This window comes from Rhipicephalus sanguineus, chromosome 4 (genome assembly GCF_013339695.2).
Source record: "Rhipicephalus sanguineus isolate Rsan-2018 chromosome 4, BIME_Rsan_1.4, whole genome shotgun sequence".
Lineage (NCBI taxonomy): Eukaryota > Metazoa > Arthropoda > Arachnida > Ixodida > Ixodidae > Rhipicephalus > Rhipicephalus sanguineus.
Window position 1 is genome coordinate 59,407,957 of NC_051179.1, and position 21,404 is coordinate 59,429,360.

Below are 21,404 nucleotides of genomic sequence, written 5' to 3' on the forward strand. Positions count from 1 at the left end.
TAATAATAATAATAATAATATCTGGGCTTTCATACGTCCCAAAACCTCGATATGATTAAGAGAGACGCCGTATTGGAGGGCTCCAGAAATTTCGACCGTGTGGTGTTCTTTAACGTGCACTGATATTGCACAGAACGCAGGCCTCTAGCATTTCGACTGCATCGAAATGCGACCGCCGAGGCCGAGAGCATCGAAGTCAAAACAGAGGCAAATGCAAAATACGAAAGCGTTCGAAATACAGAGCAAATGGACCAAGCAAAGTATGACAGAGTACAAATATTGCACGTGAGCAGACATACATAGACTCGGCGACTATATATGGCGTTCGACTTCTTTAACCTGAAAGGTGGGCGCGAATCATGGACACGGGCAAGCACGATAATATGTGAACGGACTTCTCCTATTTGAATTTGTGATACAACACTTGTGTACACATGAACCTATTAGACGTATCTGAACTGCCATGTGATGTTCGGCTGTGCGTATTTTCACATCGTGTGTTCTACTGTATTTTGTGCCCTTATTATTTTTCTTACTACATATTTTGTCTGCTAAGCGAGAAGGAGTAGCCGGTGCCACTGCCACCATAATGGCACCAACCTCTCCTATTTCATCATTTCAATAAAAAAACAATATCTTCTTTTTTTACTCCAAGTCTAAGCAATCTAATTTCTTTTCCCTACCATTTGCAGGAACTTTCGTGACGACAAGAGCCCACCGGCAAGACTCATGCTGCCGAGATAAGCACATCGGCAAGGAGCTCTTGCCGACAGCGTCGGTGCCACGAAAGAGACCCGGCACCTCGTGGAATGGCCTCACCACGGCTACGGTGCGGAAGGCAAGCCGTTGCCGGGCTGCCCATGTCTGCACTATGGTTCGGGGCGGTAGTGCTACTGTCGTGCCTGGCTTCTTGGGCATCGGGAGCCCCGTACAGAGGAAGCCAATGGCTGCGAGTGCCCTTCAAGTACCACAATTACGAGGACATGACGGGTGTGCTGATCAATGCGACGTCCGTCAGGCCGGACCTGGCGACTCTTTACTCCGTCGGACAGTCAAGACAAGGTAGGCGAAACGAAATGACCACGTATATGTCAACGACAGCATACGATGATGGTATATAGAAGAACAGATACTTGGGCGAGTTTGTTCTAGTGCATCTTGTGCGTTTTGCGCTTCCAAGTACCATCAGGAAGATGTTATACCAGCTGATATGCCTTAACGAGGCTTATTTGAAACTATGACACGAAAGTGCACATGGTGAAAAGGAAGACACGAGGGACAAACCTTACAGGCCTGTGGTTTCTCGAGGTGTAGTTTCAAGTATGTAACACGAACAAGCTCAGCATACCATTGTTTCTCTTTTTTTTAGCATACGGAGGCGACATAGGAAGATGCATTCAGATATAGCATATGAAAGCGGCGAAATCACCAAATGGCATTACATGGCGATGCGATGTTTTCAACTCGTCCGTGTGTTTTTAAAGAACACACCATAACGCTTTCAGGGCAACCAACACTGTCTGCATGGTCTCATTCATTTCAGTTCATGGCGGGCTCTGATATAACACGAACAGACGCCATAAATTATTTCGGCTTGCACCATTACAAGCAACCTGAAGTGGACCATTCACATTGAGAACATATGAGCGAAAGCATTAAAGCACCCGGGTTCCTACGAAGAAGGTTGGCTGCGGCTCCTGCTTCCGTCAATTTAGCAGCCCCTATAAAACTCTAGTGTGTCCCATTCTCGAATATGGCAGTACAGCTTGGAACCCCAATCAGGTATACCTTGCAGATAGACTGGAAATAATCCAAAATGAGGCACTACGTTTTATCTATTCAAAGTATTCCCGTCAGGATAGCGTCACTGCTCTTCGAAATGCCGCAGGAATTCCTACACTTGTTTGCCGGCTGCGGGTGGCAGCAATGAAATTTCTTTTCTTGCTTTATCATGACCGCATAAACGTAGATAAGCGCGAGCACTTGAAACCACCACATCGTCATTCCCGTAGAAAGTGTCACGATAAACACATCAGGCAATACGTCACTCGCTGCGACATATTCAAATTTTCAATTGTTCCCGCTTCCATTGAACTATGCAACGCTGCGTAGGAGTACAATCCACTCCCTGTAATGGCCTGTAAAAGGCTGACATATTTGATAAACAAACAAACAAATAAATAAATAAATAAATAAATAAATAAATAAATAAATAAATAAATAAATAAATAAATAAATAAATAAATAAACACCTTGTACGGACGTTGCCCAATATACGCACGATTTAAATGCCAGAGATGGATTAACTGTATTAAAAATAGGAGCCAGTGGTGCGGTTGCGTAGCAGAAGTTTTGCTTTGGTTTTCATTTTACGACAACAATATTGTTGCACTGTCACCCTCACAGTACATGAAGTACTCTGCTTCTCGAACTGTTGTCTTCACGTTCTCACAGGTCGAGAGCTGTGGGTTCTCATGTTGTCGTCTCGTTCAACGAATGACAAACTACTGAAGCCGTCCATGAAATACGTCGCGAACATGCATGGGAACGAGGTACGTAAGTGTGCATGCCCATCGCTTTTACAGTTCTTCTCAAACGAAGTAAAGTGCTTCAGCGTTTTTTCTCAGACGCAAGTGTCTACACTATAGAAACGCGAATACAAAAGCGAATACAGCTTCGCTGGTAATCCGTCTCCGTATTAATATTGCGCCCCACGAAATTCTTACCCCGGTCTTCTAGTTTCATCTTCTCTTTTTAAAGGTACAAGCATTCGAGGGCAGCTTACCGGCCGCCCCAAAAAACATCGTGCGTCCGCAAGGTAACGCACTGCTGTCCGTACGGGTTGACGGGTTCTTACGTTGGGTATTATATGACAATACCGCATTACTGCAGAAGGAAAGCACGACTGTACAGTTGCCAGCTACAAGTAACCATAACGTTACATGCTATAGTGTAGCATAAATGATGACTAATATTGGCTTCTGTCGGCTAAAAGACGGTTAGTGTAGGCTATAGTGTTCGATATTGTATGCTACAGTGCTGCCATGGGCACTCACTACGATGACATGATAAATGCTTTAACTAATTGTTATTCATAATCAATCAATCAATTAATTAATTAAGTGATTGCTTTTTGTTTGAACCCATTGGTTGAACCAGGGAGAATTTAAAAAAAATTGGCTTGAACCTGCCCCTTGCTTAGTGAGGAATTCGTGGAAGACATTTAAAGGGCGCTATTATAGGCATTTTCATTATACTGCACACATTTGGTTAACGGATGAAATGGAAACTTAATTTCTTTTTGCGCAATTTTTTTTTATTGTGAAGGTTATATGTAAAACTATTAGGATAGATCCCAGAACTCTGCAATAAAACCAGACCGAGCACGGTGACTTTCCAGGAAGAATTAAAATAGGCGTTCCTTCATCTACTTCGCTCCATACACATAGCACAACAGTGAAAACTTTCCCTATGCCATACATGCGTGACTGTCGGCAACGTCTGTATGACGGACAGCTGAATTATTTTCACGAAGTCGTCTGGGTAGTAACACATAACGCGATATTACTACAGTGGGCTAGAATCTTAGTGCTCTAAAATCTCTCTATTGTAATACGAGAGTACTACATGTTTCATTGCACGACCCCGCTCTTGCCAGAAAGCCGTGGCAGAAAAGCTGAACATAACTTACGTCATCTTCGAGGGCGTGCGCGTGGTTGTTCGAAAAGCGAATATTGGCAGGCGATTGATTGCATGGCACCCAACGCGCTCAAAATGCTGCCAATCGTCACTCAAACTTTTGAACCGGCTTACAGACTTTATCACAAGTACGCTGCGTTCTAATAGTTTAACTTCACCCCCATTATCTCTCTCTCCCTCTCAATATGCGCACGCATGCAGGCTGTGGGCAAGGAGCTCATGCTTCAGCTGATAGCCCACCTGATCAACGGCTACGACAACGACCCGCGCATCCGATGGCTGCTGGACAACACCAACGTCCACATCATGCCCAGTATGAACCCCGACGGCATGTCCATCTCCAGGGAAGGACAGTGCGTCGGCTTACGTGGACGGTGAGTCGCTATGACAGTGGCACGTGCATAGAACAGGAGGCCGTATACAGGAGCCAAGTGATCGCGGTTCTCTACATTCTGGGTTGAGACGTGGAATGAAAGCGATACTACTGGTGCCCCCCTAGGAGTACGGACGAAGGGGGAGGGGGTGCAGAGGGGGCGGTCACCCCGAGCCCCCTAATCACCTAAAGGGGGCGCCAACTTTGAACCATGCATTTACTTAGCCGGACCTTTGTCATTTTTTTTAATTTGCAAGGTTATGGCCATGCACACGTTTTTAACACGAAAGTGTTTTATGCCGTGGTCCACCAAGATTTTCATGACGTATTTCCGTCACGGAAATACGTCAGCAAAATGAACACCATCAAATGGCAAAGAAAAAAAAACTACAAGAAAAGGTTCCGTTTTTGACGATAACGGCACCCGAGGACCCCTGATATGTTGCATTCAAGGAACTGTTCACTTCCCGCCTTTATCCCCGGAAAGGCGGGGACCAATGGCAGGCCGTTGTGAAGAGCACGTCATCACTTAATTTTCATTTTTGCATCCATTGTGGATCTTGTTTTCTTTCGGACTTCACGAACAGGAGGCGGGAGGGGGGTGGGGGCCGCTGCGGTGAAACTTTCACACCCATTTTCAAGTGGCACGTGACCACGCCGCAACAGCAGATATAGGTTTAGACGCAGTGCCATGCGGAATATCAAACTCACTGGCGATCTCTCCGCACTGCAGGTACAACAGCGCCGGCGTGGACCTGAATCGCAACTTCCCGGACCCGAGTCACACGGTGCGCAATGTAGAGGAGCCGGAGACGGCGGCGGTGCGCAAGTGGATCGACACCATCCCCTTTGTTCTTTCGGGCAACTTGCACGGAGGGGCCATGCTGGTGCGGTACCCGTACGACGACACGTACGGACAGAGTGAGTAAGGTCCCGGAAGCTCCGATCGAGAGATAACGGAGATAAGCCGCGTTTCAATAGCGCCTCCGAAATTAGACGATGAATTAATGAATACTACTAGCGTAGCAGGGGGAGGGGGGCGGGGGACGGGGCTCAACCCCCCCCCTCCTTCCCAGCGAGAATTTTCCATTTTGCATTTTGCATGTGTGCACGGGGTGTTCCAGCTAACTTGCGCCAAGTGTACTTTTTAGTTTGGCGTAATCTAAAGGAAAGCTGGAAATAAAATTGAACAGGGCAGTTATTTTAGAAGTTGCTGTAACAAACGTTACAACTTTACTAATGAGTATTTTTCGTTAGAGCTACTATTTTAAAGGTTAATTTACCAACCCTTGTTAATTAGCTGGCTTATCGGATTGGCAGTTGTCTTAGCACGGATGAAATATTCCGACGTTTCAGAACAGGTGCTACAACTTTTGCATTGAAGATTTTTCGCTAGAGTTAGCAACAGAAAAACTACTTCAGCAATCTTTGTTAATTACCCATTTTGGCGGATCGGAAAAAATATCCTGACGCGCTGTATACGGCTCAGAACGATACTGGGACCATTCGACACGCGAAACGCATATGTTTGTTTTTATTAATACAAGGCACAAGTTAGCTGAAACACCCTATATACACGCATACATACAAACGCACGCACGAACATACTTAACGTATAGTTGAACCCCCTCCCCCCACCCGAAAAAAATTTCTGGCTACGGCCCTGATGAATATCTCAAATTACGTACAATTTTTGTGATTATAAAAAGTTATGCATGCGATGCCATAAATTGTGACGGCCTACAACTTTCCCTTATAAGCAACTACCATTAAGTTGATAATTACAAGGTTAATTACCAAGTTTTCACTAATTAATATCAATGCGACTTTAGCTGTGCAAAGTATTGCCGCCTCGAAGAAGTGTCCCTGTGCGAAGACGAAAGGTGCCTCACTGTCATAGCATTTTTAACAGAAGTGTCTGTTTAACGCTGACAAGTGCTACAGCTCAGCTTCGTACGTGATGAGTGCATGCTCACCATTCAATCGCAGACACCGTGGAGTCGAGGACGCCCGACGACGACGTGTTCCAGCACTTGGCGCGCACCTACTCCCTGAACCACCCGACGATGCGACAGTTCTCGTGCGAGCGTCAGACCTACCACGACGGCATCGTCAACGGCGCCAAGTGGTACCCGTTCAAGGGCGAGTACACGCCACTGTTCTCAAGGCCTTCTCGCAGCGTAAAGCCTTTGGGGTTAAGGCGAAAGCCTTATATGTCTCATGACTAAAAAAAAATCAGGCGTCGGCGACCAGCAGCGGCATGAATGATACCAAAACTCACGCGACCTCACAGACACGTCAAATGATGCTAAGAGCAAAATGTCACATGATGTCATGCCTTAATAACGACGTCATCACGTGACATCTTCGCTTGGTTAAGGGCGGGCCGATCCCGGTGGTAGCGCTACACCCGGGTGACGCGCAAAAAGTTTCAAGGGGGTGGGACAATCTAATCGAGAACACGATTTAATGTGCACCTCGTAAGAGCATATGCTTACGCCTGTGCTCGTTTTAGCTTTACCTGAAGGGTCGTAAATTTTTTTGAGCCATGTCTGCACATGCAACATGTCTGCACAAAGGTGCAACATGGAGCGACTATGAAAAGAACCACAGCATTTAAAGGGCCCCTATACCACTCCGAGGTCAAAGACGAGAGAGCGGTTTCCTTCTTGCCTTCGCTAGCCTTCCTACGGGTTCCATCTCCTCCTCGCCAGTTATTCTCTTCAGAAGACACGTGGAGAATGTCAGCACTAAGAGTTCAGCCTGTCATGATTTCGTGCTTTTCGCAAGCGGAGATAACCCTGTTATCTCCGCTTGCGCAGTTGAAAACGCACAAAACGAACTGAAAGTCAATTGAAAGCGCACGATAGTCACGTGAGATAAGGCAGAACGGGAGCGTGACTGCATGGCAGAGCGTGGTAGGAGATAATTCACTACTGATATCTCTAGTACGTGGACCAATCGAGAGCGTGTACCCTCATGACGTCCCGTGAACAGACTGATGGCGTCATGAAATGCGCCGAAAAGACTGGAAACGCCAGGAGAGGATAACGCGCTCCTTCTTTGCATTTTCAGATGTTGCTTACGGACTCTTTAAGTTGTTCACACATTGCTCTCTGATCTGGAAAGCCAACTTCATCTTGAATGCCTCCGACTTAAGCGCCTCGTCACATTCCCAGCAGGCGTCGCTTAGTGTATAAGATATGAATTGTATCCGAAGATTTGTAGCTAAGTGACCTACCCAAACTCGAAAGCTGAGCAGCGCTACGCACTAATGCAAAATGTGCCCCTGAATTGCGCGCCGAGTTCTCAGGGCCAAAAATACTTCGATATATTTTTTACATATAGGCTGATGTTACAACTTCTGTGGGTGTGCTTACCTGACAACTGAACCAATCAAGATCATGAACCCCTAGTTTGGTGCGACCATTGTCGCAGTATCTACAAGTTGCACGGATGCACCCTGTTGTAGTTTCTTAAGTGCCCTGTGACCGAAGCTCTTAACAAGAAGAGCAAAGATTGCTACGGAATGGGCCTGCTGTTGACAGCTGTCTTTAATTTTGAAACGAAACCTTTCCGCGTTGGTCTGGACGCTTACAATAAGCTGAATCTGAACTGCCATTTTTATTTTAATTGTGCAGCGTTGCCTAGGCAACGAGCTGAGCCTCTCTACTTGATAAAGCTTAATCAACCTGTTCGTCAAAATACGCTAAAAATAGGCAGTCAGCCTTATGTCTCCATTGTAGGTTGTTCCATGTCTCTGGAATACATTGAATACTTCCGATGTTATTCAGTGAAAAACTAACTGACTTGTAATCATGTGAAGACAACCAGAAAAAATGTAGCCAAGGGGAGCATAAAGTAACATTCTAAGCATTGGCCTTTATCTTTTGTTGGCTTCTTGTAGTTCTTATTAATAACCAAGCCATAGCTTATTCTTATTCATTTATATTACTGGGTATGATGGGTGAACGGGGACGCCTGTTTATGTGTATGGTGATTGTAGCAGTTAAAACTGTAATTTCCAGTGTACGGTACGTTGCTCTTAGTTTGCCGCCAAATACGTGCTCTTCATACTCTTGGAGGTGGCGTTTTAGTTTGCTACACCTAGTTGTTCGCAAGTAATTTAAAACAAGCGCACGCAGGTAGCATGCCGGACTACACGTACGTGCAAGGCGGTTGCATGGAGGTCACGCTGGAGCTGTCGTGCTGCAAGTACCCTCTGTCCTATCAGTTGAAGCGTTTCTGGATGGACAACAGGAAGCCTCTCATGAAGCTGCTAGAAGAATCGCACAGAGGTGAGGAAATTGTCTGTTTCTTTGTGCTTTAATTGAACAATGTAAGGAAAATGTCGAAACTCAGGAGCAAGGAAATTATGTGCTTCAGTTTTTGTGCTCAGTTTCTTTTCCATGTTCTCTACATATTTTAATTTTTAATATATAGTTATTAAACTTTTAATATTAAAATATTAATATTTTTAATATTTTAATTTAAAAAAAAACTACAGAACTATATACTGGACCACGAAGCGGTAACACAGTAAAATCTCGTTAATTCGGATTTCACGGGACTGGAAAAAATGACCGAATTAACCGAATACCGAATTATGAAAAGTGTCAAGAAAACTATAAGCAAACGTCTATTACGTCAATGCACTTTCATTTTGTTGATAGATACGTGAATGCTGTACTTATTTTGCTAAGAGCAGCGTAAAAACAGCAATTTTCGCCATCCCGCGACTTCTTTCACAATGCGACCGCGGCGCAAGACTCCTATGTGTTAATTAGCCCGGCCCGTGCTCTACCCTTCTTGTTACGTACCGCCACAACCATCGCCACCACGTGACGATTTTTCACCGATAAACGAAAGAAATTTGCCGCGGCCGCTGAAGCCAAGAACGCGATTGCGGATGGCGACCATGCCTTTTTGAACGATCGCGGCCAGCGAGGTGTTACACGCGGTCGTAAACGCAAATAGGCATGAAGCCAGATGATATAGTGTACTAGAATAGTTTCTAGTACACTTTAGTTCTGGCCTTCCTGTCGTTACCGCACGGTTCGCACTGATGACGATAGCAATGCTGACAGCGCACCCTCGTTTCGGTTATCCTCGAACGTCGTTTTCGCTCTCTTGCGCCGCACATTTAAGGCGCTTCGCGCTCGGCGCGTTCCCGGGATCGTCCGCAATAACCGAGTTGCGGCCAAATATGACCGAATAAACGAGTTTGATGCCATTAAACAATGTATGTGAAGCTGACCGGGACCGTAGAACACGTCCGAATTATCCGACTTTGCGAATTAACGAGGGTTGAATTAACGAGCTCTTACTGTAGTAACTCTTGCGTACCACCAATTGAGCATATTTCCGAAGCTGTGCCACAATTACATTTTCTCACGGAAATACAGGAAATGAAAATTTTCTGTTAAACTGAAATCACTATAAATTTTTTTTAAATGCAGACGGTACCACGTAGCCAAGTTGGGGACGTGCATGTATTGGCACAATTTCGTACACATTCGTGCACCTTCAGTAACCTTTAGTGACGTTGTATAGGTAAGGTTGTAAGTAGGTTTTTTATAGCGTCTGCAGCGACCGGTCGCCGGCTGTGCGCGAACGCATAGAAGAACCAGCGAGCTTCAGTAAGGCCCTGTGAAGGGAAATGACAGGCACCGTTTTTATATTGCCGTGTGCTGTTGGCGTTCAGTGAAGGTCTAGCCATTAGCATAATCTGTTGTTTTCCTGGCCGAAGCAACGTCTTGGAGATAGCATCGAACGTGGGTTGTGAAACCAAGATCGCTAGCTGGCTATTGTGGTACAACCGGTACAACTTTAGTCACCCATCAAGAGAAAGACGGATTGCCCTTCCATCTACCTGAATGCCTTCAAAGTAATCGATGTATGGCAGCGATCAGCAAGGCAACCTCATGTCAGTACGACCAAGTGCACAGGGACTGCCACTGTCTTTTCTCTGGTTTAGGCCAGATAACGGGCAATCTTTCCTTTTCGCTCTTCTTAGCCTGTAGGGTATATAGTCATGTTCCTTAACATGCACACGATAGCACACGATCGCACACCATCGCACACCATCGCCATCTGAAAATGCTTTTGCAGTGAAGCGGAAGAAGAATATGATTGAAGCAAAATTTCAAAACAACCTAATTATTTTCCTTATTAAGGAAACGACGGTGATGTAGCACACTCTGTAACCACATCACATCCCATTACAGCTTTTCGCCGAGTTTTATATGCTTGCTGGCGAATATCAGAACTTCGCATATCAGAACATTCTAATATTAGAACAATTCGCAGTAACATAATCTCCATTTTTTGCTTTATGGCTATAGGCCTGCGAGGAATCATCACGGATGACGAAGGGTACCCCGTGGCTAACGGAAGGCTCATGATCAAAGGACGTTACATGCCGTTCAGGACAAGCCACAAGGGCGAGTACTGGAGAATCTTGCTGCCTGGGACGTATACACTGATGGTGAGCGTGGCTTCTCAAAGCGGTGATATCATTTCTGAAACAATTAAATAATGCCTTATGGAAACATTGATCATGGTGGGTTCAGATGTCATAACTGCGATTCTTACCCAGACGACTTGAACTACTGATTTTTTTTTTGTATCTGGGCGTCAATAAAAGTGCTAGTCTTAACTTTCTAATATTTGGTGCTATGGTAGCGTTAGCTGATGTCTAAAATTGACGAACTAATGGCGAAGCAGAAAACTAATGGCGAAGCAGAACATCAGCTAAATGTTATTCCATTACTAGCGCAACACGAATAAATAAAAAAACGTAGTATAAAGATCATTGGAAAAATCTTCAGCATATACATCATATGAGTGCAATCTACACATGGTGTAAGTAATTGGGAAGCGAAAATGTTTTGAAACTAAGCGAAATATTAAAGAATTATCACAAAGCCTCACTTGTTAGCCATGTTAACCTTTGGTGCTGGCAACTTGCTGCGATCCTGTTCTCGATAGGCAATTGGTTTCAACTCCAGTAAGAAAATACGGTGCAGGTATAACTATGTAATAGTACAACCAGCATCTGTCATTAAGCTCTACAGGGACGCGGTTATATACTCCACTAAACGGCTATATGGAAAGGGGTCGTATATTTGAGAACCCTTTGTGAGTACTCGCAACTGTGTTTTGCAACACCTCATAATTAAAGATCTTAACCCGCGATGCTGATTAAACTAATAAAGTTCATTCGTACAATGAACGATCTATTATATCGCGTTTGTAAACTGGTGCGTTTTTTTGGTGTTTCCAGGCATCGTCTCCAGGACACGACGACGCTGAGGTACCTGTCCAGGTCGTCGAAGGCCAAACGACCGTTGTAAACATTACGCTGGCTCGCAAAATCCGCTCCTACTATCCGTCCGGCGTCGAATACGACAAGTCTGGACCGAGCCACAGTAACCTTTATAGCAACGTAAAACCAAACCTCGAAGACGAATACGACGTCGACACGACCGACAACTCGCTCTCGGCTCCCAACTTTAACAACCTGGATCCCTTCGTTTCGCAAGGCAAGAACGCGGCAGTTCAAGAAAAAGAGGCTCCGACCCAGTCGATAGCGGACTACTATCGCGCTCTCTACCAAGCAATACGGACTCTCTCAACTGGAGAAGCCCGCCACAAGCCAGTGAACTTTGATACAAACTCACACACGAGTGGACCTTCCAATTTCCAGGAGCTACCACTCGAGAGACGGGCGTACACCTCCGCGGGAAGCAGTCCGGTTGGCGCCACGGCGATTCAACGTCGCACGTCCGTCGACGAAGAGTCAGAGTTCCTCGAGAACACCCAACTCGAAGACCCGCTGAACTACAGCTACCCGGTGACGGCTGTTCCAAGAACGACACCCGCTCCCACAGCACTACCGCCCTATACACGGTCAGGAGAGCCGGTTGAGGTCGCTGACCATGGTGGCGCTCAAGAACGTACCGTCTCGTTCGTTTCCAACGGCGGAGTGCCCCAGAGCCAAGAGACTACGACGAGTGTGAGTCGCGACGTAACACTGAGCGATGCGCCGATCCTCGGCGCCGGCGCGCTTGACGACGTCGCTGCCGTCACCAGAACACCGCCGATTTCTAGCACTGGAAGATGGGTGACGGGTGGTCCTTTGGAAATGACCCTCAGGACCGACACCGTGCATGTCAGTGGACAAAGAGGGCCGACGATGTATACTTCCGTTGGACCCGACCAAAACGAAACGGCGGCAACGTGGAAGCCCCAGCAACGCCAGCCAACCACACAGCCCACAAAGCCTCCCGTGTTCAGGAACCAAATGACAGTCTCATCACCTGATGTCAACCAATATGAGCACTCATCCACTGGACGGGACAAAGGGACGCCGTCAGCAAAGCATGCCCAAGCTATAGGTACACACAGCACAACACGCAGCCATACGACTGATAGTAGATACGCAACAGCAGATGGCGATACGCAGAGCATTCCACAGCGCTCTAAGACTACGCGAACGACCAAAGGTATAATCACGGCTAATGGTGAATACAGGACAACGGCTCGTCCCACCGATATCAGCGAAGGCGTCAATACAGCACCTGACAGACAGGCCGCAGAGAAGGTGTTTTACACACCAGAGCCTCACAAAGGAAGCTCGCAGTCGCAACGCATGGTCAGTATGTCGCTTCAAGACACATTACCCGCTTCTATATTTGCCAGCAAAACTACAGAGTCGCAAGCATCCTCGTCATATTTCACCGACCCCGAGACGGATTCGAGATTGCCTGCGCCGGAGCAAAGTTCGGGAGATGTACCAGGTGCGGATTCAAACACCAATTTTTCACCTCCTCCAGAAAACCGACCAAGAGATGAACCGGTTCAGGAAACACCGACAGAGGAGCCCCCATCACCCTCACCTACAACTATCCCACTTATTCGTACTCCAGAAGGAATAAGGCCTACCGAAAAGGCTTACCTAAACGATGAGGCTGTGACTAGCAGCGTTGAATATGATCCCGAACATTCGCTTTCACCAGGAAGAAGAAAGCCTAGTGGCAGGCCAACCGTAGCTACTACAAGACAACCGACACCAGACGCCGGCTCGGGTGTTCCGACATTGCAAGAACGCAAGTACGCTGCAAGCTTGCCGAAGCTGAATCCTGCAGCCAGAGTAGAAGAACAGGGGACACCTAGATCCTCGAATAGGCGATCTAACGGCACCTTAAGGTCGAGGACAAGCGACCCAGAATATACAGTACTGCTGGAAGACAAGCAACAGCCTCAGTTGTCACACACAAGTCCACCCTCTCCTACGGAGATATTTGAGCGGACTCGGCAAAGAACACGAAATTCTACCTCTCCGACACGGATAGCAACGTCGAATTCTGGCACGTCCCTTTATTCTTGGGCAAAAGTAGGAAACACGGCATATGGCACGTTTCCACCCGATGCAGATCCATCCAAAGGAATTTCCTCTGAAGATGTCCAAGATGAGCCATTTAGGAGAATACCCAAAACTACGCAAGCCAGAACAACGCCGAAAAACCACCACACGGATGCAAAAGCGCATTCGACAGCATCAGTGAGCCAGGGGAAGCCTGTGCACACAACGTCGAGGTACCGCCAAACGACAGTGCATACACATAAGCCGTTAACACCAACTCTTGTGCTCGACCAGCCGAAGCCAACCGCACGAACTATCGAAGCGTCTTCGCATTACAGCACTGAAAAGAATGAGCCCAGTTCCACTAGTGCACATCCTGCTTCGTCAACACAAGGCAGTGACGACCACCAGGAGCTCCGATCGACGTCGTTCACTTATGCACAAAGCAAGAATACCGAGGAAACCCGAACGGCAACAGGTACAAGGTACTTCGCTCCAACGAAGAAATATTCACTTGGCTCTCGACAAACGTTTGCACCGAAGCCAATGACGAGGAGTCATCTCCGGCGTCCATACGTCCCACCGACGGAGAAGCCGCCAACAGGCACACAACTGTCCGACTCAACCGGACGGCAGACCACTGGCAGCGAAATTTCGTCGCAAGACAATGCTCAAAGTTCAGGTTCAACATTTCCGGAAGACACGGATGCTCGGACCACACAGAGGGCAGGAGGAGTGCCGATAGCAACCTCGCAGCCTGCGGTTGGACAAGCTTCACAATCTACGTCCCCTGAGGAACACGCAAAACATGATTCGCTGAATGGTGAAACCGAATTGACCAAGTCATCTCCCTATGAGCCTCATTCCCAACAACAGCTTGTTGTACGAGGGAGCGCAGTAACAGTGAAAGAGCCGACGGTCGGAAACAGCGCAAGATATACCCCATCCACGAGGGCAACCGGCAGCGCAGTACGACACTCAAGCCCGGCACTAGGTGCTGTTCCGGGCACATCACAACGCCACACGTCCCGGCCTCCGCAGCATGCTCAAACAGAAACAGTCAGACCGATTAAAAGGCCCGTAGTCTACTTAAACTCAGCGGATAACGGCGGCTATGTCCCCGCTCCAACTCAGGGATCACATTTCACGTCTGCCCAGGAGCCTCAGTCGGCTCAGCCACGACGAACTAATAGGCCGCAACGGCCACAGCATGCTCTTACTGAAGCACGGAAAAACTCGCCATATACGGCGCCTTTGCAAACAACTTTGACAGCGAGGCCGAGAACAGTTCTCCCAACAGCCCAAGACTCATCACAAGTTTTAAAGCAGCGCATCACCGAAACCCCGGAAGTACCGCAGCAATCGTACAGCACGCCTAATAGAGGACGTTATTCTTCTTATCAGGCTGTGAATTCTCGTCCTTCACAACAGCCCTTGACAGATGCCATACCCGCAAATTCCGGGCCTTCCTCTGGCTATTACCGTGATGCTGTCGCAGACAGCAAGGTATTTTCGACTCCTCCAGAATCATATGCAAACACAGCCATTGACGCAGAGACTCAGAAGGAGTATGCAGGTATGGAACAAACTTCATCATATGATCAGGATAACGCCAGGGCACTAACAGATATAACGATGCCTACCGACAAGGCTGAGCTCCAAGAAACTTCCAGTTTCCGAGCTCCAGCTGACACGACGGCAGCGTTCACATCGTACAAACCATCACTGCCTCCCCAGCCTGCTTTAGTTACATCTGAAAGGGGAACACCTAGACCTGCCCCAAGAGAACATGTCACGATTCCCGCTAGGCCGAGAGAGCAGCTCACAAGACCAAAAACGTTAAGCGAAGCATCCGCGCCTCCGCAGGGATCATTCCCTTATGAAAATACAGGTGCAACACCAGAAGAACAAACATCATCTCAAGAACCGACGGGACTCGGAAGAATGATAGTAAAGGAGCTAACAGCGGCGCAGGTCTCCAGTCATCCAGAAAAGATCTTCAAGATTCAAGGGACCGTAACGCTGGAAAATGCAAGCCCGAGAGCTCAAGATACGACAAGCGGCATGCCCAGAGGTGTGACGCTTACTCCTAGGCCATCTGAAATTGATCACAGCTCAGGACAGACCGTGACAGGTCACCAGACCGCGGCAGGAATCTCAGAAACCAACGGAAATAGCCGTCGCATTTTTCCAGCGAGGACGCCGTCAAGACCAACACGACCAGGAACCCAAAGCCCGCCTCTGTACACTGAGACGAGTCAAAAGCGACCCTATAGGCCTACTGTGCCACCTCGATTCTCAACATCCAGTATACCAAAGCCGCACAGCTCCCTTGGACCATTACCAACAGACAGAACGCAGTCAACGTTGAATGCGTCTCCAAAAGCTAGTGCTGTGACTCGTGGTGATGAGCTACAGTACGTTGATGAAGGCACCTACAGTGTTCCCGCAGTCTCAAGACAGTTTCAGACAAATGAAGGTCTTGTGCCGACAGCACCTAGAGATGACATTACGACCCAACATCAAAGTCCAGGTCAAGAACATCAGCAGCACGCAAGCACTTCCTACACAGACCACACATATTTCCCGAAAAGCAGTCAAGCTCAAGCGCAGACGCAAGTTGATCACTTTCGAGATGCGGCGGAGCCGGTCACAGATAATCCTGAGACTGCACCACCATCACCGCAACCAACTGACTCGGGCATATCAACGCAAGGAACGGCAACCGCGAATGTTGGAACTGAACAAGCGCATAGAGGCGTGGCTCAGGAGCAATTCGTTCCTACTTCTCGCAAAATTAGGCCCCCTCAGTCTCCCCAATTTATGTTCCAAGAGCACACTGCTAAAGTGCCCTCTGAAGAACTCAGAACAAGTGTGCTACGCGCAATTAGCGAACCGAACACAGTTGCATTCACAGTAACACAGAGACAACAAGACGTAGCAAACACTTCGACTCCAAGGTACACGAATGTGTACACTTTCACGACAAAGCACGAACTAAACAGGCCTGGAGCGGTTGCATCACAGGCAGAAAAAGCTGAAGATGTACGGCAATCACACCAGATAAGTGATAAACCCTCAACCCAATCTACTTATGGAACACAACGCCAGCACCAACCTTTCAGGGAAGCATCCGAGGAAAAACTTCAGGTTCGTCCTTCGACAACGCCTGTTTTATTCGAATATGACCCTGAGACCCGTGATTACATCAAGGCGACGCACCACACCGCACCTCCTGGAAGTCCCCGGGGCGGCAATACCTTTTCCACACCGATACAGCAGGGCCAACGGCGTCCTGAAAGAATTCGAAGTTCTGTAAGCACTCACGAACCACAGGTGCCCAATGAACCTTACGTGCTTCCTAGAAATACAGGCCACACGGAAGACAAGGCTCTAGTGACGGCCCCAGCAAAAACACCTCAGAACATTCAGCAAGATCCGCTCATAGAAACAGTATCTACAGGTACAGCTGTGTACGAGAAACCGACAGGTGAGCCAGCTGTATCACATCATGGATCTACAGCCCAACATGGAGAGGAAAGGCAACTTTTGCATGGCCAACAGGACCACAGGGCCCAGACTACGTTCCCGAAAACCCTGGGACCTGCAGATAGCATCGGGGGGCATGTGCCTCTAAATCAACACCACACATCTCAAACAAGAACTCCAGCGCTTCTGACGCTCGAAGACATTCCGCCTGAACAGCTGCGCAGGGCCATCGCTCTTCTCTTAAAAACGTCCTCGTTAAAGAACCCAGATGACGCTAGTCGTGAGAGTTCAGTGCCACCGCCGGAGCACAAAGCGACTCCACCACAGAACACTCGAGCAGAAATCGGCAGCAATGTTCACCTGGGCTTATCTCATTACGAATCTACTTCTGCTGAGGTACCAAAAGCTGTCACTCACGCGTCTGACTCCGACGTTTCGGCGCACAGTCATCCATTATCGCAAAAGCAGCTAAGCGCATCGCTCGTAGATCGCACGCGTAACTATCAAGACGGAACACGTCACCCAAATGCCGCATCTCAAAGTGAAGGTGAGCGTCACGCGCCCTCCATAGAACCCGTGCGCACGCAAGATAGATCGCCTTCCGTGACGGGACACCCAGAGCAGCATGCTTTTCCCGAATCGCTGATGGCCTACCACGACAGCCAGGAGCTTCACACCGTGCCACCTCAGCCTGGAAATCCTCAGGAGTTTAGAACCACAACGTCGGCGGAAACGTCCACCGAATTACCCCATACTGAAGGCAAGGTTCCCGATTTCTCGACGCCTGGACACTCGGCGGAAGTTATTCATGTGAAAAATCTCGCGAATCGTCCCGTTAGCAGGGTTCCCTCGGACGTAACGACCAGCTTTGGTGAACTGCCGAAACATGCACGAACTTTTGATAGACCTTCGTCCCACGAGGGACCCAACAACTCTGCGGAAAAGAACTTGAATATTCACACATCGACACCAGGACAGCTCGTGACGGAGCAACCATTCTTTTCCGATGGTCATCACGCTGGAACGCTGACTTCGCAGGAGCTGACATCGCAAGCGCCCGCTCCGAAGGACATTAGGTACGTGCCTCAAGACATATTTACCCCAGCTACTCCACCCCCGCCGCCCGCGGTCACCACACTCCCGCCCTCATCGTTGGCACCGCCTCCGCACCTTTTCGGTCACAGCGATGGCCACACAACTCCGAGACCCAGGACAACCACAAGCCCGCCACCCCTGCCTACCAGCCAAGAGGAATACAGCGTCGAGCTCGCGAAAGCCATAGCGATTTTTCATCGTCTCATTAAACCGGAACGTACGTCCGCAGAAAAAATGACTGCAGATCGTTCGCCACCCGCCAACCAGGCCTTCAACATTCCCAGCACACAAGTAGGGCCCACAGTCACAGGTGGTGGTTTCACCAATACGCAACAGCTTTCGACGCACCCAACGCCGCTGCTCAATGCTCAGCAGGGCTTCTTCATCGACCGACTACGCGCCATCCAGCAAAACACACCTGCACACCTTCTCCAAGCGACATCGCTTAATACACCGCTGAGCCTGACCACGGATCCGATGACTCTGTTCAACACAAATCTGCATCCTATTCAGTTAGGCGGTCAACTGAACTCGCCCTTGACAACGGGCAGTGCGCAGCTGTCTTTCGATGACGATGGTAGTATTCTAAGATCGAGGTCTTCCAGAGACACGCCGGCTAAGTGCTGCTTCGATTTGCCAAACGGACGATTTGTATTCAAGATTGGGAAAAAGAAGAAATGATAGCAGCAGTCTTGTTCTTCTTCCTTAGGAATACGAACTACTGGCCTTTAAAAAAAAGAACATTGCGTTCACGACAGCGTTGTTGAAGTTTCCCGTCCACGCCAAAATGGGACGGGTGCCAAAACCTTTGTGTGACAAGCTCAAAATGAGTGCGATTATGGAGACTCCGAGACTACATCCAAGCTGTCGTCTTCAAGCACTGGTGAGGAGCCGTCAGTCCGTGTCAGCCCTCTTTTCGGAGAGAATGTTGAAGTCTTAAAGGAAGAACGTACTTACGCCACCGCGCTTAAAGCAAACAGATCGAACAGCGCCTGGCGAGAATAATTGCGGGTCTTCAAGGAGAGGAAGAGATTTCATTCAAGACTAACAAGCAGCGCTTGTTTGTCCTTTTCTCGCCCTTCGTGTTTCCGTCCGTTTTTTGCGCAGTTGCAATAATCAAGCAGCAGAAGTTTATGTGTTTTGGGAAGTGCAGGAGTGTTTTTTGCTGCGTCGAAGCCGGTGCATCCCCCTGTGGATTAATGCTCTGTGCAACCAGTGAGTGTTCTTGTGGTGACTAGTACTCTGTGAAGCATTGTAGCTGGCGCTGCTGGCAGTGCAATGAACCATACTGCAGGCCGCATCAGTGAGGACGTTCAAACGCTGTATGTCAGTGTGTTGTTGTGCTGTGAAATGGTGTCGAACTTTGTTACGAGGTGTTTTGTGGAAAGGACAGCGATGTTATGCGAAGGAGGTGCTGCGTGCCTGATGCTTGCTTTGTACATTGTGCTGTTGAAGTTTGGCACTGGAAGGAAGTTATCGTCAGAAACGACGATGACTGATGTTAAACGTACAATTGCTTCGGCGATGCCATTCGAGTTTGTGCCATGACAATCGCCAATAAAGTTAAAATGTGTTCGTATTTTTTCTTTAACTGACTCTTGCCGCCAGGTGTGATTCAAATCGCCGATGATCAGCTTACGTTCTGAGTTAATTGGAAGAGCTATAGCGACGGCCAGCGCGGCGTTGGCCGATGGCAGCTTCCAGGCTACCGTCCAGGGTTCTCCACACATTGGGCGGTGGTGGAAATGCCGCCCACCGCTCTGCTTCACCGCCCACCGCTTCGATTGACCACTTTGAAATGCGCGCACGAGGAACCAATAAATAGCAACTGTGCGCGCTCAACGCCAGCGAGCCATGTCTCCCGCCGCCTCGTTATGTAAAAAATGTAGTGTGAACAGGACGTCTTGTGGCTCGAAAGATCGTCAACTCCAGTGCCAGCGCTAGAACACATGTGTTGCAAGAGCCCTTGCTTCCGTTTTCTATGTACGCCATAGATGCCAGAAATGAGCGACCAGAAATGTCTACGCCTAAAAAATGTCGACGCCTAAAAATTTCTGGGGAGAGCTCCAAGCGTCGTTTAAAGGTGCCACATCGGTGTACTCGAGGACCCTTGACAAGCTTTTCCCATTACTGCTGAATGCATTGAACAAACGGGAAAACGCGACAAAAAGCCATGCATGAGACGCATCCACGAAAACGTCCTACGCCATAATCGTTCGTAAGGGAAAAAATCACACCATCTCCCGCTAAAGGGGACCATGAGGCGATGCGAAGCAGTGTTTCGGCATGTAGAGCCCGCGTTTCAGAGGTGGAGTGGTGAGGGGGAAAGGGGGGGGAAAGGGGAGGGGAAAGGGGAGGGGAAAGGGGAGGGGAATGGGAGAGGGGAATGGGAGAGGAGGAGTGGAGAGGGGGTGGGAAAGAGAAATGAGAGAGGGAAAGGGAAGGGGAGATGTGATGTGGAGAGGAAAAGGGGAGAGAGGGAGTGGAGAGGGGAAGTGGAGAAGGTTTGCGCATGCGCAGTAAGGGTGGTCGCGCCGCACACCGCCACCACCGGATTGAACTCCGCTATAAGATGCTTCACATCTAAAAAATCGGCCGATACTGATACTGGACATACGAGTATATTTACTGTATTCTTACAAGCATAGGTCGGCAAGATATGTGGAGCTCACTCACGACTCACTCATGAAATATATTTTGCCTTTAGGGCTCACCCGGGCTCAGGCTCACTAAAATTTATCTCAGCCGGACTCACACGGACCGAAACTCACCAAAGTATTACTCACCGGGACTCACTCATACTCAGACTCACAGCTAGATCTGAGTCTGAGTGAATCGACTCATGAGTGAGTTTACCGACCTATGCTTACGAGAGTTCTTACTTAACGGGACCGGCCAAGCAGGACTTACGGACAAATGAAATCGTGAACCATGGCCCAGCTGTCTATGGAGTATGAGTCATGACAACATTGCAAATACCACTCAAAAACGAAGAAAACCAATTAATGTAGAATGGGCTCCTGCTGTACATCGACTGGTAAATGCGAATCGGATGTGTCTGTATATGGTCACCTAACAGCCATTGTCAACGATGGCAGGTTGCCTTAAAGAGGCTTAATTTTCCCGTATTACTTTTTCGTTAAGGTTACGAGTGCTCAGCTTTGATCAATAGTACCTTTGTCGCACATTGGTAGGCGTGCCTTGCTGTGTTTACCAACGTTTGGCTATCTGCTGATTTTATAATGCGCGCAACGGTCATTTAGGCAAATAACGCCGAAATTGCGAAGAGCGAACGAGCGCCCGCACCTTTCACAGTGCAATGACAGGTTACTTATTTTTTTAATATATCTTGTTTATAAGATACTTGCGCCTCCATATGAA

The 21,404-nt window shown here is 48.2% G+C and overlaps 1 protein-coding gene across 1 annotated transcript in view; it reads left to right on the plus strand.

Moving 5' to 3' along the window:
- LOC119390058 (mucin-2) overlaps positions 1–19,602 on the plus strand; it is a 78,275-nt gene extending 58,673 nt beyond the window's left edge. The window contains exons 2-9 of the mRNA XM_049414629.1: positions 693–1,062; positions 2,455–2,552; positions 3,901–4,073; positions 4,806–4,993; positions 6,062–6,218; positions 8,222–8,370; positions 10,417–10,559; positions 11,358–19,602. Coding sequence (XP_049270586.1) covers positions 810–1,062; positions 2,455–2,552; positions 3,901–4,073; positions 4,806–4,993; positions 6,062–6,218; positions 8,222–8,370; positions 10,417–10,559; positions 11,358–18,704 — 8,508 coding nt within the window. The 5' untranslated portion in view covers positions 693–809 and the 3' untranslated portion in view covers positions 18,705–19,602. The remainder of the gene's footprint in view (positions 1–692; positions 1,063–2,454; positions 2,553–3,900; positions 4,074–4,805; positions 4,994–6,061; positions 6,219–8,221; positions 8,371–10,416; positions 10,560–11,357) is intronic.
- The last annotated feature ends 1,802 nt before the right edge of the window (positions 19,603–21,404 follow it).